The sequence below is a fragment of the Eptesicus fuscus genome, chromosome 6 (assembly GCF_027574615.1).
Source record: "Eptesicus fuscus isolate TK198812 chromosome 6, DD_ASM_mEF_20220401, whole genome shotgun sequence".
NCBI lineage: Eukaryota > Metazoa > Chordata > Mammalia > Chiroptera > Vespertilionidae > Eptesicus > Eptesicus fuscus.
Window position 1 is genome coordinate 16,358,627 of NC_072478.1, and position 26,044 is coordinate 16,384,670.

Below are 26,044 nucleotides of genomic sequence, written 5' to 3' on the forward strand. Positions count from 1 at the left end.
TTATGCTATTTATGGTCACAAATATTTTAAAACTTAAAATCACCTCTTAACCAAATTATGACTAAATCCTCATTACCAGAGTCAGTCTTGGGTAAAGTGAAGTAGGCGATTCTCTTCTTGTTAAGGCCCAGGTCCCACCTGACCGTGATGTTATCTTGAGTCTGAGCACATGAAAAATAAGAGCCCTGTTAGCCTGTGACACAGACATGGCCTGGACTCCTGTGTCTGGGTATCCACAGGCATGTGCCCTACGGCAACTCCATGAGCCATGATGCTGGGGTGCATCAAGCAGCATCCAACAGCCTGAAACACCAACAAAGGCACCCCTGGGAGAGAAGTCATTAGGACCTAAGAACCCGCAGAAGACAACCAGGATCCCCCATTCGACGTCTGCTCTCACGAGGTCCTCAGAAGAAGAGAAGGAAGCCAGCAGCTGAGGACACGGCCCAGGAGCCCCGCGGCTCTTACTTCCTAGACACGCTCTTCGTGGGACTAGCACAGAGTGCCCTCTGCAGACCGCGGCTCCTTGGATCTGACGCTCGTGGCAACGGGCAAAGACTGCGAACCCAACAGTGAGGGACTTTTGTTGAATTTAAAATCAGGCTAGTGTCTAGCTCTGAGTGACAGAGCATCTGCCTTCGATCCATGGCTCCGTCACTCTAGGCACTGGGCCGAGGCCCATGATAGTGTTGGCAGCCTGCAAGTAAAACCATCCTAACAGTCTCAGGAGAGATGTGTTAAAACAACCATACCCTCCTGCACACACCACATCACCTGTGACTCTTTCAGTTTCTTGTCATAGTCAGCCTCCAGCTTGACCAGAGGCCCAAATATGTTCTGGTACTGGTAGGCATCCTCATACCGCAGGAGGACATGCTGCGGCTCCTCATCCACTCCGGGCTTCTCTAGGTCCTCCAAGGTGGCAGAAGGATTCTCCTAGAAGACAAGACCCACACCGAGTTTGTCCCCAATTCCACCTGTGTATGAAATTAACTACATGCGAGCTCACCAGTCACCAGAGGAATGGGGAAACACCCATCACTTCTCAGGACAAGCCAATGTTGGGCTGATGCTGAGAAGGGTGCCAGCAGTCAGTGGTGTCAACCCTGTGGGAGAGCCCTCGTATCAGGAAGTTCACGTGGTATAGGGAGCTGGATGCCTGTTGTTCCTAATATTCCCTAACAAGGTTACACCAATAGGGGTAAGTCTTGGTGATGATACTCCAGGAACACAACTAACATACCTACACCACCAAAGGGCTGCGTCCTCCACAATCATCTGGCCCTGAACTGGGAGGGACAGCACTTCTTCCAGGCTGCCAAAGACCTCCAGCTCCTCTGGCTGTGTGAGCAGAAGAGGAGCCTTAACCTCCCCATTTCCTCCTGATCCTACACTGCACCAATAGGGCTACACACTCTTCCCTGGCAGGGACAGAACAATATCTGGGCTGCTGAAATATAAACAGGAACAGTGAAAAATTGTGGTAACTTGAAAATGGAAGTGAAAAGACACCTTGCTAGACAAGGTCTGAAAAACAATCTTTTAAAAATATGTTTTTATTGATTTGAGAGAGAGAGGAAGCAAGAGGGAGGGGGAGAGAAAGGGAGGAAGGGAGGGAGGGAGAGAGGGAGAAAAGGAGGAGGGAGGGAGGGAGGGAGGGAGGGAGGCAGGAGGGAGAGAGAGAGATACATCAATCAGCTGCCACCTGCACGTCCTCTACTAGGGATTGAGCCCCAAGCCAGGCATGTGCCCTGACTAGGAATTGAATCAGTGACCTCTTGGTGCATGAGATGATACTCAACCAACTGAGCCACACTGGCCAGGGCCTGAAAAATATTTTAACTTGCACTCAAAGTAAAGATAAATTTACATTTAAGATTTCTGGTTATACAGGTACCTAATTAAAATTTCTATACTTGTTATTAAACCTTTATAGCAAAATCTAAACAGAAAATCACAGAAGGGCTTCCCTAGAGAAATGGCTATGCAAGCAGGGCAGGTGCCCCACCATGAAACCTAAGGAAGGCCCCTCTCTCCTTCAGCTATTGGGTTGAGGGTCTTTGACTTTTGGGACTGTGACCTTTCCCACTGCACACTCACCACAGTTTGGTATTTCCCTGGCTCAGATACATCAAAGGCCCAGCAAAGTTTTGAAATGCACCCACAGGGGAGAGAACCAAGATGGCAGCATAGGTAAACACCTATATTTGTTGCCTCCCACAACCACATCAAAATTACAACTAAAATACAGAACAACCATCATTCAGAACTGCCTGAAAGTTGGCTGACCAGAAGTCCTACAACTAGAGAAGTAAAGAAGAAAGCACACTGAGACTGGTAGGAGGGGCAGAGGCCGAGAACAGGCTGTTCTAACACTCATGTGTGCCTTTTTTTTAATCAGGAGCGAGATCGTCTCTGCGGAGGCCACCTGTGAGGAACAAGGGGTCCCAACCCTACCAGCCCAGGGTTCTAGAGCAGGGAAGAGAAGTCCCCGTAACTACGGGCTGTAAACATCAGCAGGGGTTGTGGCTGAATGACACAGAGGCTGCTGGAGACCCAGGTGTTCCATTTCAAGAGCCAGAGCACGAACTTACTCGGACTCCCAGCACCAGGTGGCTTTGGGGGACCCAGACACATATGGGGAGGAATTGGATTGTCTGGCATCAGGGCAGAACTCAGGGGTGGCATTCTCCCAGACAGGGGTATCACAAGGGTCATTGTTCCCGTGCTGGGGCCTCCCATATCGCAGAGCCATATTTGAGTCTCCATCAACCTAGAGCATACTGTTTGCTCCACTCTGGGGATTCCTTGAGATCCGGCCCCATCCAATTTGCAGCCTCACTCAAGCTGTTTGCAGCAGCTTTATATGAACGGCCTGTCCTGGTTCAGGCTTCAGACTTTGCTAAAATCTCTCAAACAAGCTGCAGCTGGTGACAGTGTGCCCCAAACCTATCAACAAAAGGTCCAAGACCTGGCATTAGCATCAGTCTACCTTGCTTCACAGCTGGGCCTTCCCTGGGCACCTCCAAGTCCAGTACAAATAGCAAATAGCAGCTGCCTACAGAACCCTCTGTAGCTCCTGCCAGGTGGCCCCAGGCAGTGACTGACTGCACCTCCCTGGAGGTCCTGGAGCCAGTGCACCCAGTGGACAGTTTCAGACCATTACAGATTACAACTCTACTCATCCACAAGAGGCAGACTCAGTGAGCACCAAAGCCCCACTAAAGCAAGACCTGCACCATACGGGTGTTTCCTGCACAGTAGCTTTCCCACTGTAGTTGCAGCTGGTCCTCACAGCCAATTGGCCTGGAGGTCAACTCCTCCTAGTGACACCAATAGCAATCAAGGCTCAACTACAAGACTGTGCACACAGGGGCGCACCTAGAATGCCCAGCTCAGGTGACTGGGGAGGCTGAGCCACTGGGCCCTAAAGGACATCTACTACATAAGGCTATTTTTATTCTATCAATTCCAGGAGATATAGCAGCTCTACCTAATACATAGAAACAAACACAGGGAAGCAGCCAAAATGTGATGACAAAGAAACATGTCACAAATTAAAGAAATAGAAGCATACTACTGGATACAGAGTTCAAAACCATGGTTATAAGGTTACTCAGGATCTTCAATGAGACTTTCAAGGATCTTAGTGCAAATGTCAGACATGAAAAAGGACCAGTCAGAAATTAACACGTTAAGCGCCAAGCCTGTTTTGTCTTCCTTTCCGTTTAGCCCACGATATCGGATTTCACTGATATGCTGGCGGCACCAGTGACTGACTGGTCTGGACAGAAAGTATAGTGTCAGTCATCGGTGACTGATATGGCGCTTAATGTGTTAAACATACACTAACCGAAATAAAAGAACAATTTACAGGGATTCAACAGTAGAGTAGAAGATTTCAAGAATCAAATCAACAATTTGGAATATGAGGAATATGAGGAAGTAAAAAACACCCAAGCTACCATAGCCAGTTTGGCTCAGTGGATAGAGCATTGGCCAGTGGACTGAAAGGTCCCGGTTTGATTCTGGTCAAGGGCATATACCCAGATTGCGGGCTCAATCACCAGTAGGGGGCGTGCAGGAGGCAGCCAATCAATGACTCATCATTGATATCTCTCTCTCTCCCTTCCTCCTTGAAATCAATAAAAATATATTTAAAAAACAACAACAAAAAAAAAACACTCAAGAGCAAGAGCAAAAGGAATAAAAAAATATGAAGATAGTGTAAGGAGCCTTTGGGACAACTTCAAGCGTACCAACATTCACATTATGGGGGTGCCAGAAGAAGAGGAGAGAGAGCAAGATATTGAAAACCTATTTGAAAAATGACAGAAAACGTCCCTTACCTGATGAAAGAAATAGACTTACAAGTCCAGGAAGTACAGAGAGTCCCAAACAAGAGGAACCCAAAGAGGCCCATATTAAGACATCATAATTAAAATGCCAAGGATTAAAGACAAAGAGATAATCTTAAAAGCAGAAAGAGAAAAACAGTTAGTTACCTATTAAGGGAGCACCCATATGACTGTCAGCTGATTTCTCAACACTTTGCAGGCCAAAAGGGAGTGGCAAGAAATATTCAAAGTGATGAATAGTAAGGATCTACAACCAAGATTACTCTACCCAGCAAAGCTCTCATTTAGAATTAAAGATCAGATAAAGAGCTTCACAAACAAGAAAAAGCTAAAGGAGTTCATCACCACCAAACCAGCATTACATGAAATGTTGAAGGGTATTCTTCAAGAAGAGGAAGAAGAGATAAAAAATATGAACAATAAAATGGCAACAAATACATATCAACAACTGAATTTAAAAATAAAAATAAATGAACAAGAAGTCTAATGAACAAAATAAACTGGTGAATAAAATAGAATGAGAGATATGGAAGCATGAAACAGACTGACAAATCTCAGAGGGAAGGGGGATGGGAAGAGATTAACCAAAGATCTTACCTATGGACAGAGACAGTAGGGTGGTGAAGGCCTGGGGAGGGATGGAACTAGGTGGAGGGGAGCAATGGGGGGAAAAAGGGGGACACCTAGAATACTCTCAACAAAAATATTTTGAAAACAAACAAACAAAGATGGAAACAAACAAACAAAAAATAAAATGCACTCACAGTCCTATCTACTAAGGCCCAGGCTCCTCTGGACATGTCCACCCATAGCTGCCCAGGGCCAATTCCTGTCAGGACTCCTCCTGATAGAAGCTCCAGAATCCTTCCAGAATGTCCTATTTATGAAGACAGCACCCCTTGCCCTGCCCCAAGTCTACAGGAAACTAGTGTTGAGGAAGACTGCATTCTCAATAGGCCTCACCTTCCAAAGCTCCTCCAACTTGTTGATCTGCTGGGCGGTAATCTGCCGGGCCCGAAGCTGCTCCTGCTCTGAAGGGATCTTGACCAGCCAGGAGAGGAAGCAGCGATCCTGGATCAGGGGCTGCCACTGCGAGCTGTCCCAGTTGATGTCCTTAAGGCTGCTCTGACTGGCACAGGGCTGCCTATAGAAGCCCCAAGGAAAGAGGAGCCCAGGTGAAGATGACCTCCACCCCAAGACTTACCTTTCACCCCAAGGTGGCAGTCCCTATCTTTCATTATGTGATCACATTACCTTTAAATTGTTAGTAATAAATTGCATCTCCCCACACACTTGAGCTCTGAACTCTTAAAACTCAAAACAGACTTTGGTTTTATAGAATCATTTTTATGATTTAACCAGAACACACCCGCAGAGTTACTTGACAGTCCTAGCTCTCCAACAAGCCCCAACCCCCGAACATCCGAACATCTAGCCAGTCAACAGAAACCATTTTAAAGTTCCACTGAGTCAGAGCTGGCCCCCAGGGAAATCGGGGAGCCCTCACCTGCACAACAGCACCACCACTGAGTCAGCCTTGGCAGGGATGAAGCCAAGCAGGAAGACGTTGCGGCAGCCACAGTTGTAACACTCCAGGACTGTCTCTCCAAGGGGCCCATCCTTGTGCAGAGTCACCTCTTTGCATTTTGCCCTCACAAGGTGATTTACAATGTGGCTTAAATCAGGAAATGATAAATAGTTAACACTCAAAAGTTTGGCTTTTCACCACTTCCAATTCTTGAGCCCCTGTTAAAAGTTCCGGTACCATTCATGGTCCATTAGCAGGGTTGGTCACACCTCATCCATCTGGTGTCTCAGGAGACCAGCCGCCCCTGAACTGGCTCCCCATTGAGCACAAATCCGCCTTGAACCACTTTTAAGGAAAACTCTCCTAACACATTTCACAGTTTCTGCCTCTTACCTCCCACCCCCTCCAGTTCCTGCTTTCTTAAGTCCAACTATTGGGCCTCACTGAATCTACAGCTGCTGCCCCTTTCCCAACTCCTCTTGCTCCTTGTAGCTTCTCTGATGCTTCTTTCAAAGTCGCTTCTCTGGCACTTCCTATAGAAGCCCTGAGGAAGTGACCTCTGTGCTGGCTGCCAGGAGCAACGACTCCTAATATGCTGCAGGCCAGGAAACTTTATAAGCAAGCGTATTAAAAGCTGAGGACAATAAAAAATATCAAATAGGGGGCTCAGGGCTATTCTCAGGAAGCACAAGGGCCAGCAATGAAATCCTCAGGAACCCTGCTGTCTCGGTGTGTCCAGGACTCTGCCGTTGTTCACATTTCCAGGCTACAACTCACCTAATTCATGGACTGTGCCACTGGGGCTCACAGATGGTACAGGACCTACCTCGGGCTTTCTGTAGGTTTATGGAACACTACTTGTGGCAGCCCTCTCTTCACATGAGTAAACCCTTCCTGTCACGAGGTTAGGCTAGAACCCTCTCTGGCCCCACAGTCTGTCATCAGATAATCTAACCAACCATCACCGCTCTCACCACCCCCCAAAATCCTCCACTCCTCTCTGGAGCCACCACCACTGGGCATATTACAATGGTTTCCTCTTATACCATCTGTATCCACTTCACCCCCCTACAGTGGCAACAGGACCCTGTCAGCTTTCACTCAAGCCTTGTAAAGAGCATGTGATGCTGGTTGACTGAGCCTGTTTTCTCATGGAGGCCCTTCCCTCACTTCCCTGATCTTAACTGCTGACCAGAAGCTAGGGTTGCCAACTAAGACAAGTTTTATTTAATTGCTTTCCCTGCAGGAGAGGAACTAATGCAAACATGGTAACACAAATTGTCCAGAACATTCTGGAAATAGGACTAGAATCTCTTCTGGTCACCTTGGAGATGCTTTTCCTTTTAAGTGTTTTAAAAATATTAGCCCCCTTTCTTACCTTGCTCAGAACCCCACAATTTGCATACTAACTGTGAGATGACCCAAGACCCAATCACTCTGTGTCCCTTAGGCAGCATGATGTTAAGGCCTGGCCCACGGCTGCTGAAGGTACAGGAAGGGTGGATGGGGCTCTGTGCACATAAACCTGCCTGTAGATTTTTGTCACTTCTCCAAAACATGAACCTCAGAAGATGCTGCTTCCTTGCTGAAGACCTGGAGCCCTGGCCCCCTGAGACTCTGCTCTGCTTCTTGTGGCACTGCAGTGAACCCGGGGTAGGGGCCAAGGAGTCCAGCACTTGAGCTAGACAGACCGACTCTCCCTAGAAACTAAGCACCACCATCACACTGCTCTCACCCCAATACCAAACACAAGCACAGGCTCAGTCACTAGTGCTGGTGATCAGGAGGGAGCCCAGAGCCACCGCTGGTCAGATAAACTTGATTTAATCTGATGATTCAGGATCTGGCCCGCGTTAGCCTCTAAACTACTCGATGAGCTCAGGCCTAAGGGAGCCTTCTCAGGAAGTGGCTCCCATGGATGCCCGTTACTGTCTTGGGAACATCCTCCCCGGGCACCCCATAATGAAGATGAACAGGAATGCAAGGAGCTCATCTTGCAGAAAAATATAAATAAAAACTAGGAATGAGAAATTAAGCCAACCATACTGGCATAATAAAAAGAATGAGAGAATAAATCAAGGGTAAATACATTAAGGCATTCACACAGCACCATCTGTTTCAAGTTAAACCCGTCACAGAGAAGGAAAAAAACCCAGGTTTGTTAGCATGATTTTATATTGTGCTTCGCTTTAGCATTTCCATAATTTACACACAAATCTGAGCGCAGTCTGATTAAAGACACATGGCAGTCTGATACCTACCTGCCAGAAGTATTTCCACGTCCATTACAGAACCACTTCTTGCTGGTATTACAGTAAACCACGCAAGCAGGATCATGTATTCCGCAGTAACTAAAAAGTAAAAATGAACAGTTAAAGCTGGAAGATCGCTCTCTGGTTTTAATTTGGCAGAATGTAAAATTTTTTCCTCTTACAACATTTTAAAGTTTTTCATTAAAAACATACTCAAACCCAACAATCCCACTAACAAAATCCAATCAGTTAACTGTTGAGGTTTCCTGGTCCTGTGAATGTAGAAAGGAGCTGGGGTGCTGTCAAGACATTCAGAGATAACGCAGACTGCAGCAAAACCCTTTCCAAGTGGGGAGCAGGTGCTGTGCGAAGTCCAAGTGAGCCCAACACCCCAAAGGCAACCTGGTCACCCCTATGGCCTTCAGTTTCAGGAATGTAACTTATGAAAGGGGTGTCCATAGGTAGCTCTGGGCACTTGGAAAGTGAGCTGTGACTATACTTTGCTCACACTCCAGCAGAGGGCACCATGCTCCCAGGAACGCTCAACTCAGACCCAGCAGCAGAGGCTCCTGGGTGACAGAGCTCAGCTCCAAAAGAGCACATCAGGAGAGTCCACCACCACAATACCCCCCATCTTGTTTTTCTGAAAGTCAACATACCCAAAACAAAACCACTGGCTCTCCACAGAGTCTGTAAGTGTATGAAGCCAAGACTCAGTCTCAAACCAGAATGTGCTCAACCAAGAACCTTCCCCCACAAACCCTCCACATATGGACAGCCGGGAGGGCCAAGGGGTTGTATAGACTTTAACCACTTGCAGCTTCACCAGGACTGGCAACAGTGTATATAACAGGAACACTAATACATCACTCATATATATGCAAAAACATTTGTAAATGAGCCCTGGCTGGTGTTTCTCAGTGGTTAGAGCGTCAGCCCATGCACCAAAGGATCACAGGTTTGATTCCTAGTCAAGGGCATGTACCTGGGTTGTAGGTTCAATCCCAGACCCTGGTCAGGGTGAGAGGCAACTAAGTGATGTCTTTCTCTCACATCAATGTTTCCCTCCCCCTCTCCACTCCTACTCTCTAAAAAAATCAATGGATAATATCCTCCAGTGAGGACTAACAAACATGAAAACAAACATTTGTAATGAGAGTGAACAAAGAGCCAAAATAAGGTAAAATGGGGGAAGTGGGGGCAGGAGGATGCAGCGCTCTGTCCCTTGGTGGGTAGACACTGGGGGCAGTGTGCCCAAAGGGCAGGCAGGGCTGAACAGAGCCCCAGGCCCAAAGCTGCCCCAACTGGCTGAGTGCCCTAAGCAAGATCATTTCACCTCTTTTGGTGTCAATTTCCTCTTGGACGTGTAACAAAAAAGCAAGAATAAGTCTAAACGTAAGGGATGGGTCCTGCTCTAGATGAGAATTCCAAATTTGGTCAATATGCAGGTCTCCCACTGACTGTCCACTTCCAAGTTTTCAGGAAGCAGACATTTTAAAGAATCCAACAGTAATCTCTCTGTAAGAGAAATCTTAGTGGCTCTATTTACCCTATAAACCCAAATGCTCACCCAATGAGAAGAGTTCTTCCTGATGAGTGAGTGAGGCAGGTACCAGGAACACCCCCAGGACCTGAGGAAGGCCAAGAGGGGAACCTTTCCCTACCTGCTAGAATAACCAGGGGTGATAGAGGGTACTGGGCCCACCCTCCTGCCTGGTAACGTGTACACAGGCCTAGCAACCTCTTTATTCCCAAGGACATGTGACCAACAGCGGTCTCTGGGATGCCTCTGCTGTTGATGCTCACCTGCAGGCATGTACTGGTAGGTCCTTTGTGTAATAGGTATCTTCTTCATCTTCTTCGAAGTTCAACTCGGCCAGCAACTGGCTGGTCTTGGCCACACTGTCATCCACAGCCCCATTCTGCAGGATGCCCTCAGGTCCTCCAACCTACCACAGAACAGCAGTATCACATGCAAGCCTACAGCCTTCAGGCATTGGGCATGTAGCTTCTCCCCAAGTGAGTAGCCATGGCAACCCTCCTATGAAGCACTGGCCTGCTCTCCTCTTTGAGACAGTTCAGTATCTTCTGCTTTGCCATTTCACTCTCCCCATCCCTATCAAACCTACTCAGACCTACCCTAGCCAGTATGGCTCAGTGGGTAGAGCGCTAGCCTGTGAACTAAAGGGCCCTGGGTCCAATTCCGGTCAAGGACACGTACCTTGGTTGTAGGCTCTGTCCTGGCCGGGGCCCTGGTCAGGGCTCGTGCAGGAGGCAACTGATTGATGTGTTCTCTTACATCAATATTTCTCTCTATCTTTCCCTCTCTCTAAAAATCAATGGAGCCCTAGCTGGTTTGGCTCAGTAGACAGAGTGTCAGCCTGCGTACTGAAGGGTCCCATGTTCGATTCCGGTCAAGGGCATGTACCTTGGTTGTGGGCTTGATCCCCAGTAGGGGACATGCAGGAGGCAGCCAATCAATGATTCTCTCTCATCATTAATGTTTCTATCTCTCTTTCCCTCTCCCTTCCTCTCTGAAATCAATAAAGAAATATTTTTTAAAAAGGAATGATATCATATTTTTAAAAAATCAATGGAAAAATATCCTCAGCTGAGGATTACAAAAAAACAACAACAACAAAAAAAACTATTCAAACCGAAACAGGGCAGACAGACTCAACCCCGATGGAGCCACAGTGACAACTAGGATGCAGAGGGAAATGCTTTGTTTCCATCACTGAGGGCCACAGAAGCAAGAGGACTTTCTACAAGCCAAATATGATCCCCTCTGGGGACAGCTGCACAATGTCAGGCCAGAGGACCTGGAATCCCACACAGTGAAGGGTCCTCCAAAAGCCTAAGCCCCTGAGTCTAGGTTGTGAGCCCTGGAAAGCAGTTATCTCCTTAGTAGACAGACTTCCTCCATCCCAGTACCCTCTCTGGAAGGCAGCCCTTTCTTGATTACAAATTAGAAATTGAATGGTAGGATAACCTTCCGAATTCAGTCAATAATCTTACTAAATATATTACCTTTTATGTTATAACAACAAAAACACAAAAAACAACTTTAAGTAACTAAGCCATGAATTACACAGACACTACTGATGAGCTCACAAGTCCATTCAGGGATGCACAGACTCAGCTCCCCCAGGGGAACAGGAATCCTAGCATCATCCCTATAGGAACCTCAGGTGGCAGTCAACAGTCTGGTCATCTCCTCCCAGGGGCCACAGCCCACACAAGGCTAGGTCAGGCAACAGGAGCTTTGTGTGGTGAGGAAGCCTAGAGAGGGATGATAGGAGCCCCAGGGCAAACATCAGCTCTATTCCCTTGCAGAACCCTGCTACCTAGAGCCAGGGGAACAAAAACCAGAGCCAGCACAGCCTGAGCCAGCAGTGCCACTCTGTCTGAATCACCTATACAAGCCTAAGGACAGCTATTCTCATGAGAAGGGTATTACATTTGGGATGTCGGGAAGTCAGCATCCTGTTATAAAATCACCTATGTCTGCAATGGTCTCAGCCAAGATCAGAACGCTATTTCAGTGTCAGCCACCACATTAATATGCTTTTTTCAGGACGGCAGCAACCAGGTTAATTATAAGAAGAGTAGAGGCCCGGTGCACAAATTTGTGCACGAGTGGGGTCCCTTGGGGTGTCCTGTGCGGATCGCAGCCCCAGCCTCACAGCCCCGCCCCCTCACCTGCTTTACCATCCCACCTGCAGGGCGACCAGTTGCCTCCCCCCCCCCCCCCCCGCCCCTCAGCGCCTGGGAGCCAGGCAGCAGCCCCGCCCCCTGCCGCCACTGCACCGGTCACCATCTGCAGGGCAACAGGAGGGGCGATTAGGCCCTGCTCATACCTGCTCCACCATCCCTCTGCAGTCCCACTCTCATGGGGGGCCCACTGGGGCTGGCAGTGCCTCCACTACAGCCTGCTGCCAGCGCCACATCGCTGACACCTGCCATGTTCTGCCTCCTGGTGGTCAGCGCACATTATAGTGAGGGGTCAAACTCCTGGTCTCCCAGAACGACTACCCAAGGGGACAATTTGCACGTTAGGCTTTTATTATATAAGACTGTATGCTTTGTTTGAAAAACATTTTTTTTCAAAGAGTCAAAATCAACTTTTAGATTTTATGCAAAAAAAACCAACAAAACTATAACATCATCGCAAATACCTCTTTGTGAATCCCTTACCTTTTTTTTAAAAAAATATGATAAAATACACTTAACATAAAATATACCATCTTAACTACTTTTAAGTACACAGTTCAGGGGCATTTAAATATATTCACATTAGTATGTGACCATTCTCACCATCCATCTCCAGAACTTTCCATCTTCCCAAACTGTGTTCCCATTAAACACTAACTCCTCATTGGCCTCCCCCTGGCACCCACCATTTTATTTTCAGTCTATCTGAATTCGACTCCTCTAGGAACCTCATATAAATGAATCATAAGGTATTTGTCCTTTTGTGTCTGGCTTATTTAACTCAGCATAATGTCTTCAAGGTTCATCCATGATGTAGTATGTGTCAGATTTCCCTTCCTTTTTAAAGCAAAGTAATATTCCACTACATAGATTCATTTCGTTTCGTTTATCTAGCCATGTGTCAGTGGACACTTGGGTTGCTTCTGCCTTTTGGCTGCTGTGAACATGGGTGTACAAATATCTCTTAAGAGACCCTGCTTTCATTTCTTTTGGTTATACACCCAGAAGTGGAGCTACTGGGTCACAAAATCATTTTATTTTATTTTTTATTTTATTATTATTTTTAAACCACACTCTTTTTAAAAAATATATATTTTATTGATTTTTTACAGAGACGAAGGGAGAGGGATAGAAAGCTAGAAACATCGATGAGAGAGAAACATCAACCAGCTGCCTCCTGCACATCCCCCACTGGGGATGTGCCCGCAACCAATGTACATGCCCTTGACCGGAATCGAACCTGGGACCTTTCAGTCCGCAGACCGACGCTCTATCCACTGAGCCAAACCGGTTTCGGCCAAAATCATTTTATGTTTAACTTTTTGAGGAATTGCTAGACTATTTTACTCAGTGGCTACATCTTTACATTCCCACCACAGTGCACAAGGGCTCCAATTTGTCCACATCTTCATCAACATTTGTTATAATATTTCTGTTTTTGTTTTTAAAAAAACAAACAGCCCTAGCCGGTTTGGGTCAGTGTATAGAGCCTCAGCCTGTGGATCAAAGGGTCCCAGGTTCGATTCTGGTAAAGGGCACATACCTTCACTGCAGGTTCCTCCCTGGCCCAGGCCCTGGTCAGGGCTCGTGCAGGAGGCAACCAATCGATGTGTTTCACATCGATGTTTCTCTCTGTCTTGCCCTCTCTCTTCCACTCTCCCTAAAAATCAATTGAAAAATCCTCAGGTAAGGATTAACAAAAAACAAAACAAAATAAAAACAAACAAACAAGAGTCATTCTAATGGATATGAGGTGGTATCTCATTGTGGTTTTGATTTTCATTTCTCTGATGGCTACATCTTTTCATGTGCTTGTTGGCCACTCGTATATTCTCTTTGGAGACATGTCTATTAAAGTCCTTTGCCCAATTTTAATTTGATTGTAAAATTTTTGTTGGATATCACTTCAAAGAGTCACCTCTTCATCTGGTAATGCCTCTCCTGACACATACAGTGGCAACACTGGTGTGAGGCTGCCAAGAGGACTGGCACTGCTGGCTCACAATGTCTCTTGATGTGAATGTACCTAGACACATTCGTGTTGGTTTTCTGAAAGTGTGTGGCCAGCTCATGGCACCTGGATTTCAGTTCTTGGCAGTGTGGGGGGCATATACACTGAGTGGGCAGGTTATTATGATCTCTGAACGCATAATAATTTGGCCTGATTGGACTAAATACCTAATAATAGTTTCAATTTTGTTTCTTGTCCCACAGTCAAGAAATTGTTTACTAACTTCTAGTCTAGAAGAACTCCTAAGATCTCTCATCAGGTAGTACAAGCTTTAACATATAAAGAAATAGCCCAGGTGGCGTGGCTCAGTGGTTGAGCATCAAACTGTGAACCAGGAGGTCACAGTTCCATTCCCAGTTGGGGCACATGCCCTGGCTGCAGGCTCAATCCCCAGTATGGGGCATGCAAGAAGCAGCTAATCAATGACTCTCATCATTGATGTTTCTCTCTCTTCCCTCTCCATTCCTCTCTGAAATCAATCAATCAATCAACATATATATATATAAAGAAATATTCTTGGTGGTATCTGAATCTTTTCCTGAAACATCAAAATTACTAGTAGAATGTGAAATAAAAGGGAAAGTGCCCACCACCTGGGTGGCCCTCATCCTACCCACTCCTGCCTCACATTTTACCTCCCCTCGCCAGGGAGAGGGATAAGGCACCTCAGGAGCATGTGAGGCTTGTAAGGGAGCCTGACTAGCCACGTGGCAACCCTCTCTAAACCACACTGATCCCTTCAGGCTTAATAAGGGGCGGAAATCTAAGTCCACTTTTGGAACTCCAGGGAGACAACAGAATATGGATCCAAGTAAGGGATACTATCCTCACCCCCCACTAAAGCCAAGGAGAAGTACAGATTCCCCAAGGCCCCAGGGCCCAGAAGCTGCCTAGCTGGGGAGTGTGGTATGGCACTCCTCACTCACATGCCTGAGTGCACACATGCATGTGCAAACACTCCTAGCTCCCACTAGCCCCACTCCTGCCCAGCTGTGAGCTGGCAACAACACAAACTGACCTCTATAGCTGGGTTGTTAGTTTCTCCCTCTACTGCCTGTAAAGTTTTAATATAACATTAACTTCAAAAATACATGTGACCTTGCCCTGGCCAGCATGGCTTGATGGTTGGAGCATCGGGCTGTGCACTTAGGGTCTTGGGTTTGATTCCCAGTCAAGGGCACATACCTGGGTTGCAGGTTTGATCCCTACTCCCAGTTGGGGCAAGAGTGTGAAGCAACCCATTGATGTAGCTCTCTCATACTGATGTTTCTCTCTGCTCCCTCCTTTCTATCTTCCCTTCCACTCAAAAAAAAAAAAAAAGTCAGCCCGGCCAGTGTGGCTCAGTGGTTGAACATAGACCTATGAACCAGGAGGTCAGGGCTCTCGATTCTGGTCAGGGCACACGCCCCGGTTGTGGGCTTGGTCCCCAGTAGGGGGCGTGCAGGAGGCAGCCGATCAATCACTGATGTTTCTATCTCTCTCTCATCACTGATGTTTCTATCCCTCACCCTTCCTCTCTCTGAAATCAATAAAATATATATTTTAAAAAATCAAGAGAAAAATATCCTCACTCCTCAGGTGAGGAAAAAAATAATAATTAGCTCTGGCTGGTTTGGCTCAGTGGATAGTGTCGTCCTGTGGACTGAAGGGTCCCAGGTTCAATTCCAGTCAAAGGCACATGCCCTGGTTGTGGGCTTGATCCCCAGTCTCGGGGGCGTGCAAGAGGCAGCCAATCAATGATTCTCTCTCATCATTGATGTTTCTATCTCTCTCCTTCTCCCTTCCTCTCTGAAATCAATAAAAATGTATTTAAAAATAATAAAATAAAATCCTCACAGCTTCATTAAAAAATAATAAAAGCATTGAGGTTTAAAAAAGTTTTGACCTTAGAAATCGTAATTAAATAAGTTAAAACACTAGAGAGTAGCTGGCACAGAGAAGGCCCACATCCCATGTCAGGTGATACAATGGGAGGAGTGCAGGGTGTCCTCGTCCTTAGCTGGCACAGGACTGAGGTCCTCCAAGGTCACCAAGCCCTCACTTCCAGTCAGGACCTCTGGATCCTGCTGGGCTCAAAAGGGGCAGGGCCTCCCTGCCCCATGGGCACCCTAAGCCTACCTTAGGCACCACATCACTGGGTAAACAGTTTCCTCTCCACCTGTGTTCTAGACACTCACTATATAAAGTCTATCTATGAGCTGCTGAGCTGATCAACGCCCGCAAGGGTTTTCTGCCAGAGACAGTTCCATACACCCCACTACAGAACTCAGACAGTGAGTATCGGAGCGTATGAAGAGAGGTCATTTCATTCTCACAGAGGAAAAGCATGTACATTCAAACACTACCACTCAATGTGCTGGAAAAAACTATACCACAGTTTTTACTTCAAACTTCGTAAGCATCTTACCACTCAATAGGAAACAGACCTTTCTCTCCCTCAGTCTCTCAGACAGCAGGTACCAGGGGCCCTTACCACTCACTGTCCCTTGGTCTCTGCACAGCTGGCTCCTGGTCCTTCGGGTCTCAGTCCATAGGGCATGTCCCAGGGAGGCCTCCCCTGACCCCATGTGGGGGAACCCAGTGAGGCCACTATGCCTGTCCTGCTCCCTGCTATGACCCTAGCACCCAGAACTGAGTCCACATCCCAGGAAGCCCTCATACTAGTAGTGGTTAAATCAATACATCTCATCCAAAACACAAAGGCTGTAAAGTGATTCATCATTTGTTCTTTTATACCCAGGGTTTAAATATAAAAGAGGGAGTGGGAAATCACCTTTCCCTCAGAGTGGCCTAAGGCAGAAACCTCTGAGCCCTGCCTCAGGAAAAGGATAACAGAAGATTCAGCCTCCCCCAACGTTTGAAAAAGTTTCAAAATGAAGTACCCACATACCTGGCACCTGGATTCATTTCACCACAACCGCTCTTTGCTTCTCACTCTGCATACACACTTTTATTTTCCTGATCCACTTCAGAATTGTGGAGCCCAGGACAATGGCTTCCTCCCCATAATCACAATAGAGGCATACCATGTTTTATTGCGCTTTGCAGATCTTATTTTTTGTTTTTGTTTTTTAACAAATTGAAGGCCAAATCTCCCAGCAGCAAAAAGATTACGACTTACTGAAGACTCCAATGACGGTCAGCATTATATAGCAATAAAGTATCTTTAAAGTAAGGTATATTCATTATTTTTTTAGACATAAAGCTATTGTACATTTAACAAACTACAATATAGTATAAACATAACATTTATACACACTCAGAAACCAAGACAGTGGCATGACTGACTTCAATGCGGGTCTGGAACTGCACCTACAATGTCACCAAGGCATACCTGTACAGACATCCCACTCAGGAGCAATACTGATACAGTACTGCTATCTAATACTCACAGGCACATTTCCCCAGTGTCCTAATAATGTCCTTTATGGTTGTTGTAAATTCAAGATCCAATTCAAGATCCAATTATTGGTGATGTCTCTTAGCATCCTCTAATCCATTAGTTTTAACCACATGAAATTGTGAGCTGACCATTTTGGATTTACAATGAAGACATGGTCCCCCCCAACAGAGAGCTGGGTTCTAGATAAAAGGTACTCGCCCTCCTCCCCCTTAGTGGACCCTTGTTTTGATCCGCATGCTGAGTCCACCTCTGTAATTCATTTCCATGCTCCGAGGATACTGGACATGCCCCCAGTCACCTTGGGCTGCCTCTTGTCTGCACAGCAAAGGAGCCTGAGGACTGAGTAGGAACCCACCCCACACATATAAGGAGAAGTCAAGGTGTATCCAGAAGGCAGGACACCTCACAGGACAATGACCCAACCGGACACCAGCTTAGTGGCATGAAAAGAAAAGAATGGGGCTGCCCTGGAGAGCAGGACAGGTAAACATAACAATCACATTAACGCTGGACCTCGAAGGGGTTTGGACCAAGCAAAGGCGACACTTTCTAACCAGTAAAGAATCTGATTGTGGAGAAAGGAAGCCCCATGTATTAGAAGGTCCTGAAATACTGTTGACACCATTCACCTGACAACAGCAGTAAAACTATGAAGGAGAGGTGCCCTTTTTTGCTTCTAGAAATGCAGACTAAATACTGTAGGGCAATGGTTGGGCATCGCTAATTCTCATGGAGCAATCTCAGAAGGAAGCTGAAGTGACACTTTAAAACATTTCAGTGAAGAAAAACATAAAAAGGGGGAGAGGAAAACCTTCATAACTGTCAACTCAAGGTAATGGATGGACAGGGTTTACTTTCACTACTTACACATTAGAGAATCCATAATAAACATTTTTACACAATATAGGTGGCGACCTGAAATCCCCAGAAGCTCTATCAAATGCCTCCCACTCAAGGTGAAGAGAGCCACCTCTCCAAGCTCACTGTCATCCCTGGCAGCTGAGCTCTGCAAGGAGCTGAAGTAGATAGGCAAGTGCCATCAGTGACAAAGGGCTCAGAGCTCAGCAGGCAGCCTGCATCTGTTGTATGTCTAGAAGCCTCCTGGCAACAGTCCACAGGGATCCTGAGAAGCCTGGCTCAGTTGCCCAGCTTGCAAGCTGCTACTGAAGCAACACATATAAAAAAGCACAGGACCCTTTGCAAGCCACAGGTCCACTCGGTCTCTCACATTTATCAGAAGCAGCAGCAGCATTCTGCTCTCAAGGAAAGCTCTTCTGGCAAGAAGAGTTCAAGGACCCTCTGAGACCTGGAGACTCAGCTAGACTCACTGTCCCCTCTGCACTTCCCAAGGCCACACTCTGCTCTGGGTCCCATTGAACATAGCTGGGCATCATGGTTCTACTCTGTGGGCTGGACAGTTCTGCACCACCACAGCTGCCCAGAATCTGCCCCCTCCAGCCCCCATGCTCATCACTCTGGTGGGGCCACTCCATCCAGGAAGGCCCTTGCCCCTCTCAGGTGGGGCCTCCAAAGGGTATGCTGACTAGCACTATCCTCACGCACACCTCCAATCCAAGGGGAGCTTGCCTCAGCCCTGGGATCCTAGACCCTGATGAAAACCACAGATACAAACTCGTGTCTGCTCTAGTCATAACTCCTTGTGAGGACTCAGAGGTAACGAGGCGTCCAGTGCAGAACAAGCATATGCCCAGGAGGAGGACTGACCACTGTGGCAGCCTGGTACCGTAGTAATTTACACATTCACTTGAGTGCACGCAGCACACATCCAACCACAGCGCCGACTAAACTCTCCTCCTGGCCTAGGCCACACTCTTGCAGGGCAGACCACTCCCTCTTCTGGGCCCTCACCATCCCTGAAGTCAACTACAATCTGGGCAACACCTGTCATTTCTAACAAAGGAGCTGCAGCTGGCAAAGGACTCACTGTTTGCTGTGCCTGAAGACGGCACAGCAAGCAGAATTGCTGAGGGCAGGAGTCAGGGACCAGGCTGAAGAGGTTGCCTGATGGCCTGCACAGAGGGGACAGAAGTAAATGTGAACAGACCTGTGAGGATGCCCAGGCCTCACTTCCTGCCTTTGAACAATCCTTGTGCAGAGTCCAGTACACGGGAAAGCACATCTCCTTAACATATGACCGGGAATGGCTAAGTAGAGGTCACCCAATTTCCCTATGTTATAGCTGTTGACCAAAGACTATAAAGATGAGCAAGAGCAAAAATGGAGGAGCCCTGTCCTGTGTGGCTCGGTGGGTTCATTTTTTGGTCAAGGGCACGTACCTGGTTTGCAGATTCAATCCCTGGCCCTGGTTGGGGATTGGGGGTGGGGTGGGGGGCGGGGCAGGGGGAATCAATTGATCCCCCCCCCTCTCCCTCCACTCCCCCCGCATCTTCCACTCTCTCTAAAAATCAATGGAAAAATATGCACAGGTGAGGATTAACAAACAAAAAATAAATTTAAAAATGGAGAAAAGAAAAGGTGGCGTGAAGGACAAATCAAAGGCAGCAAGTGACTATGGTGATGGTCAGACGTACCCTGGAAATTTACTAGAAAAACACTGACTTGCACATTTAAAAATGAGAGGGCTCTACAGTATGTGATCATACCTCATTGTAGCTATTAGAAAGATGTCTTTTTCTGGTATGTGGAAGCTGGACTGAGAGAGAACTTTAGTTTTTAGTTAATATTGGTATTGCATTGGCGTTAATTTTCTCCATAATCTTCCTGAATCTGGGTGAAGAAATGGGTAAATTGAGTAATAAGTAATTTCATTTATTCACCATTAACTGACACAAAACCTTCTTTTGTTCTAATTGCTAGTTAAGTTCTCAGTATCTGGAAACAAACCTGGGAAATACAACAAGGGGAAAGTGATGAACACTTGTTGGATTCCTGCAAGGTTACCAGTGTCTTATCTCTGATTTTCTCAAGGCATGCTGAACTGCATATTCACAAAACCAGATGGAAAAAGTCACTTTTAGGAACCCCTGAACTGTATCACTCCTCTTCATAAGCTACAGGCCAGTAAGCAGAAGAAAATATGTTTCCCTGATGGTCAAGGATATGTGGGGACAGCCTTCCATGAATTCTGAAGGCAGCAGGAGTATGGTTTTGAAAAACAGGTTACAACTCTTTATTAAAGTATCTTCCCACTTGAAAAGGAAAAAGAAGCCCAAGTCTGTGTTCTCAGGATTACAACTGAGGAAGAGTCTTTGTGTATCTGGTCACCTGTTTACAGCCACTGGTTGTTTCCAGTCTGGGGCTCTCATGAACGAAGCTGCTGTAACCCTCTGAGCAGCCCCACATTTGGGCAACTGCCTTGTTTCTCTGCTGGGCCACAGAGCTGTGGGTGACCAGTAAGGTATGAAAGTTCCAAGTGGTATTTCCAACTTTTTAAAAACAAAAAAAGGAGCCACTCCACTAAGTGGACAGTGGTATCTCCATGTGGTTTTTACCTTACAGCAAGATACAACTGACATACAATAAATGACATGTTTAAAGTGTTTAATTTTATAAGTTGAAAGGTGTCAATGGATGTAAACACCCATATTCACCACCCCCAAATCCCCTAGTGCCTTTTGTCATCCCTTTCTTTCTTCCCTCTCTCAACCACAGACCTGCTCTCTATTACTCAAAGTCTGCTAGCACTTTCTAGAACTTTATATCACCAGAATCATATAGAGTATATACAGACAGTCCCGAGAATTACGATTTTTTTACTTTATGATGGTGAGAAAGCAATACACATTCAGTACAACCATACTTTAAATTTTTATCTTTTCCTGGGCTAGTGATATGTGGTACAATACACTCTCATGATGCTGGGCAGCTGCAGCAAGATGATTTTGCCCAACTGTAGGCTAATGTAAGTGTTCTGAGCAAATTTAAGGTAGGCTAAGCTAAGCTATAGCATTTAGTAGGTTAGTTGTATTAAATGCATTTCCGAATTATGATATTTTCAACTTACAATGGGTTCAACGGGATGTTAACCCCATTGTAAGTTGAGGAGCATCTTTTCTTTTGTCCAAGTGCTTTTTTCACTCAGTGTAATTATTCTAAGATGCATCCACATTGTTGCATATATTGACAGTTCATTCTTTTTTTTTTGATTGGGTAGTACTCCCAAATCTTAGATTTTCACCATAATTCCAATGCTTGGAGGAAAAACAATTATAGAAACAGTTAAGAAGAAATAATTCAACTAGACAGACCAGAAGGGTTGTAACACCAGCTATTAGGCAAAGGACTTCTGAAACTACCTTTCCCTGTCCTTTGAGGGTGGGGAAGGACCCACAAAAGGGTCAGCTGTGCAAAAGAAAACTGTCTTAAGGACACTTGGCAAGGCTGTGTCCTCACCACTTTTCATCCCAGGATCTGGAGGGACCTGATAAATATCATTTTCATTTCACAAACAAGAAAATAAGTGTTACTTGAACCAACTCAAGAACTCAGCAGGTGTCATCCCTGCCTGCCATTCTCTCCCCCTGGCTGGGACATTCTCTCATTCTGCCTCTAAACAAACTTTCAGGTAAAACCAACTGTGCAAAACTGGCAGTCAGGACTATCAAAAGTGGCTGCACATTGGAAAACAGTCTGGCAGCTTCTGAAGGAGTTACCCAGCAATTTCACTGAAGACATACATCCACAAAGAACCTTGTACACCAAGGTTCACAGCAGCACTATTCACAGTAAGTAAAAGCAGGAACAATCCAAATGTCCAACAACAGATACTAGTATGTGGATAAAATGTGATCTGTCCATACAAAACTGGCTACACAGCACTTGATGCTTTACAACCACTCATCCAATAAGATCAAAAGGCATTCAGAATGGGAAGTTTTTTGAGTCTCTCTGAAAGCCCCATCATACAGTTGGTTATACAGATAACTACTGAGGACAAACAAGAAAAATCTTTCCAAATGCTGTAGGTAGCCAATGCCACCAACTGGCAAAGGAGATAACCAACTTTTTTTCACTTTCCTATTCTAGTCGAACTTTCCCTACCCTAAATTCAGGGCCGCCTCTTTGACAAAGGATATTACTCCCCTCCCCCAAATACAAATCAAAAGTTACGCTACAGGAGGATGGGTATCAGGGTTAACTACCAGTAAGGAAAAGCAGTCTCTTTTGAAATCATCAGAACTCAAGTGAGCCCAACTGCAATGTTTACCTCCAGTGAAGTTTTACTGCTTTTATTTTGTCCAGCTCAGTGTTCAGGTGGAGGAAAGGAAATCAATTATTTCAACTGAAAGAGAAGGACATGCTCTCAATTAACCAAAAACACCAGGAACAAAACTAGAACCAGAGCTGCTCCAGGTTGGCTATTTTGTATTGGCTACAGTTAAAAAAGGGTTTGTAATAAAACCATTACCTTTTACAGCCCTGACGGACCTAGGGCAGGTCACCCCACAAATGGTGGCACACTGCTCAACCAAGAAATCTTTATCCTAGGGCTTCCAGACACGACACGGTGAGCACAAGTTACAGACAGCACTTTCTGGCCCATTCATACAGGAGTCCAGACTTCATGTGTGTTTAAAAGTAACAAAACTAAAACTGCTATGCCACATTTTATAGCTGTGGAAACAGAGAAGTCTAGAGTCGAGACTACAGGTATGATCACCCACTTCCAGCAGCTCATTCTTCTCTCCAGGCAAACTCTCCCCTCTCTCCTCCCTCCCTCCACCACATATAAACAAAACTGAAAAAAAAAACACCATACATACTTGCACACCTGTTCTCCCTGATGCCCCACCCATCAAACTTCTATTTTTAAGGAATCTGGGGTTAGAATGAGTCAAATGTTTTCTGCTTCTAGAAGGGACTAAAAGAAAGCCCAAGTGGGTGGCCTACCCACGGGAGTGACTCAACCAACTAGATAGACACCCAACCAGAACGCAAGCCCCCATCCCCCAGGACAGGTTTTGAGTTCACTCTGGCTGAGGAAGGGGTGGCTCCCCCAGCCTTGGCACTGGGTCCTCAGGCCATGGGACACCTGTGACAAGGTGAGCCTTGTAGCTCTTCCCTGGCTGAGAATTCAGGAGAATAAATCTGAGGCAAGTGCCAGGCACAGGAAAACCTGCTGAATGGAATCTGAGGTCTAGAGGATGATGGGGACATTCCCTCGGACCGCAGCCCAAGACCCTAGCCAGGCCCCACACAGGTCCAGGAAGTGTACGCCTGATATTTCTCATAACCCAAACCCAAATTTAAAAGACCCAAGCAGCTTTCACTAAATGTTCATATCATTAAAAACAAATTTCCGATGTAGCAGATCCATTTACGTAAAACCCACTATCACTGCCCACTGGAGGAACAAACTCAAACCTAACTTTTCCAAGGCAGGGCTATGGAGTTATGTAACACGACGGTTTCAGCAACAGGCAATGCAAGCAGGAAAAACAAAATGCAACCTGCCTTTAGAACAACATCTATAGCCAGCGAGAATGGGATTCTCCACTGGAAGCAAAAATTCCCTTTCTGCTCTAGGAGCCTCCACTCTCCCCTCGCCAGAGTCCCTGGGCTTGGGGAAATTTGATCTGGAGGCTCGGTGTGTGAATGCGGGGTGCCCAGATGGCTGCGACCACAGGTGGGGGTGGGGCAGGGCTCCGGTTCCACCGAAGGGCCGGGACCCAGGTGGAGGGACACCCAGAGACAGGTCACCCCGACTTGGCCGGAGACGGACCTAGAACAGGTCACCTCGGACATGCTCAGAAGAGGACTTGTGGCAGGTCACCTAAGACCTGGCCTGAGCTAGATCCGGACCACGGCAGATCACCCAGACGCAGAAACCTGGAGCAGGTCTGCCCTGCGCCCGGTAAGGAGTGCGGCAACAGGGATAGGTTACGCTGGACCTGGTCAGAGTAGCTGGTCCTGAAACAAATTACTGCGGACCCGGCGGGAGTAAGGGATCTGGTACAGGTTACTTGGGGGCCAGCCTGAGTCGGGGAACCGGAGCAGGTCCCCAGGCGCTAAGGCCTGGCCCGGTTTCCGGCGCCGCCATGTGCCGCTCACCTGAACGTCAAGTTGTCCGGCCGCAGCGCCAGCACCCGCGCCGACCGGGACCCCCGGGCCGCCACCTCCGGGGCCGCCGGGGCCTCCGGGAGGCGTCTGCGTCTGGCTGGGGAGGGTGAAGTCTGTGAACTCGAACTCGGAGCCTTGTGTGTCGGCGCCGAGAAGCTCGGCCTCCTCGGTGTCCAGGAAAGTGAGCGTCTGCGAGCTGGGCCCGTACGCCTCCACGCTCATGGTGCCAACGCGCAGGGCCCGCAGGCCGGCTCCGCGCTGCACTCGAGCCCGCCGCCGCGCTGAGGCCTAGGCCGCAGGCCTCGGGCCGCAGCCGCCGCCTCGCCCGCGCCCCTGGACCGAACAGAAACGCCCACCGCGGCGCGAGCCGGGCCGCGAGCCGCCGCCGCCGCCACCTGTAAGCCCCTCAGCGTCGCTGCTCCGCTCGTAGCCGCCAGCCGCTCGCAGACCCCCACAGGAACGGCCACCACTGCCGCCGGCGCTGTGCGCGTGCGCGAGCCCGACGCCAGCGCAGGTGCGCGTGCGCGAGCCCGACGTCGACGCAGGCGCGCGCGCTCATTGCCGTCGGCTCCAACCGCGCCGGGACGCTCAGTGCCTAGCCAGCCGACAAGACGCGCAGCACGCACGCGCGAGGGCGGGGCTTCCAACTGCCTGCGCGTTGGCTGCCGGGACACGTGGTCCCGCCCCAACCTCTGCTTCCTGATGACGGGGCGGCGGGCATTGGGGACGGAGAGTCTTCGTCCCTTGGGTTAATTGAACGCTAACCGAATGCCCTACGTAGGTGGAACACCCAGTTGTGGAGGCTTGGCGGGACGGTGTAGCCCTATCTTTCAGAGACGTCCCCTGTACACTGGGGTGCCTGCACAAAAATAGGTATTCTGTGTGCATTTGTTGAATAAGTGAATCAGGACCTTCCCTAGCACGGAACCTGGTGCTCGGAATGGTGTCTGTTGCTTCGGATAATAATATTAAGAGGCAGTATATAGCAAAGTGATTGGGAACACTTGCTCTGGGGTGAAATCCTGACCTGGCCACCTACCGGCTGTGTGACTTTGTACAAGTGACTTAACCTCTCTGAGCCTCGGGTTTCCTGGGAAAGGAAAATAATAACCATTAAGGTGGGATAAAGAATAAATGAGCTTGCCTGGCCGGTCAAGGGCACGTGTCTGGGTTGCAGGTTTGAGCGCCAGCCGGGGAGCGGGGAGCGTGCAGGAGGCAAGCAATGGATGTGTCTCTCTCACAATGTATGTTTCTCTCTCTTTCTCTTCCCTCTTCCTCCCTTCCACTCTCTCTGAAAATCAATGGGAAAAATATATATCCTTGGGTGAGGATTAACAACAAAAAAGAATAAATGAGCTACTAGTTACTCCCTCAATATTTATGAAGTTCCACGTGGACAGGGGTTGGCTTTGTTCATCACAAGGTCTTCCTCATGCAGAGACTAATAACCACATATAGGTGCTCAGTAAAAGGCTGTCCAAGTTCAGCCACTGGTTTATGAACCTTAATCTCCTTAAATTCTGAGGCTCAGCTTTTTGGAAAGTGTCTTGGAGAACCCCCCACTTCCCTTTCTGTCCCAAGATTCTGGGGCTCTCTAAATATGGGCAGTCAGCTCACAGGACTCCTGGTTCCTGATCCTTCATGGTTCCTGATTTTCCAGTATTCCTGTCATGACATGATAAAAGGTTCCTTTTTCTTAACATCTTTCCTGGCCTCCTATGCACTGAAATGTGGGGA

The 26,044-nt window shown here is 47.4% G+C and overlaps 1 protein-coding gene across 2 annotated transcripts in view; it reads right to left on the reverse strand.

Annotated features, from left to right (window-relative positions):
* Positions 1-24,866, reverse strand: part of UPF1 (UPF1 RNA helicase and ATPase) — a 40,484-nt gene extending 15,618 nt beyond the window's left edge. The window contains exons 1-7 of one of the 2 annotated variants that reach the window (XM_008156378.3): positions 24,299-24,866; positions 9,945-10,087; positions 8,148-8,237; positions 5,866-6,033; positions 5,322-5,502; positions 775-936; positions 77-161 (exon numbers count right to left, since the gene is read on the reverse strand). In XM_008156378.3, coding sequence (XP_008154600.1) covers positions 77-161; positions 775-936; positions 5,322-5,502; positions 5,866-6,033; positions 8,148-8,237; positions 9,945-10,087; positions 24,299-24,529 — 1,060 coding nt within the window. In that variant the 5' untranslated portion in view covers positions 24,530-24,866. Of the gene's footprint in view, positions 1-43; positions 162-774; positions 937-5,321; positions 5,503-5,865; positions 6,034-8,147; positions 8,238-9,944; positions 10,088-24,298 lie in introns of both variants that reach the window. The other variant, XM_028132433.2, reaches the window with a different exon arrangement.
* Positions 24,867-26,044: the final 1,178 nt, after the last annotated feature.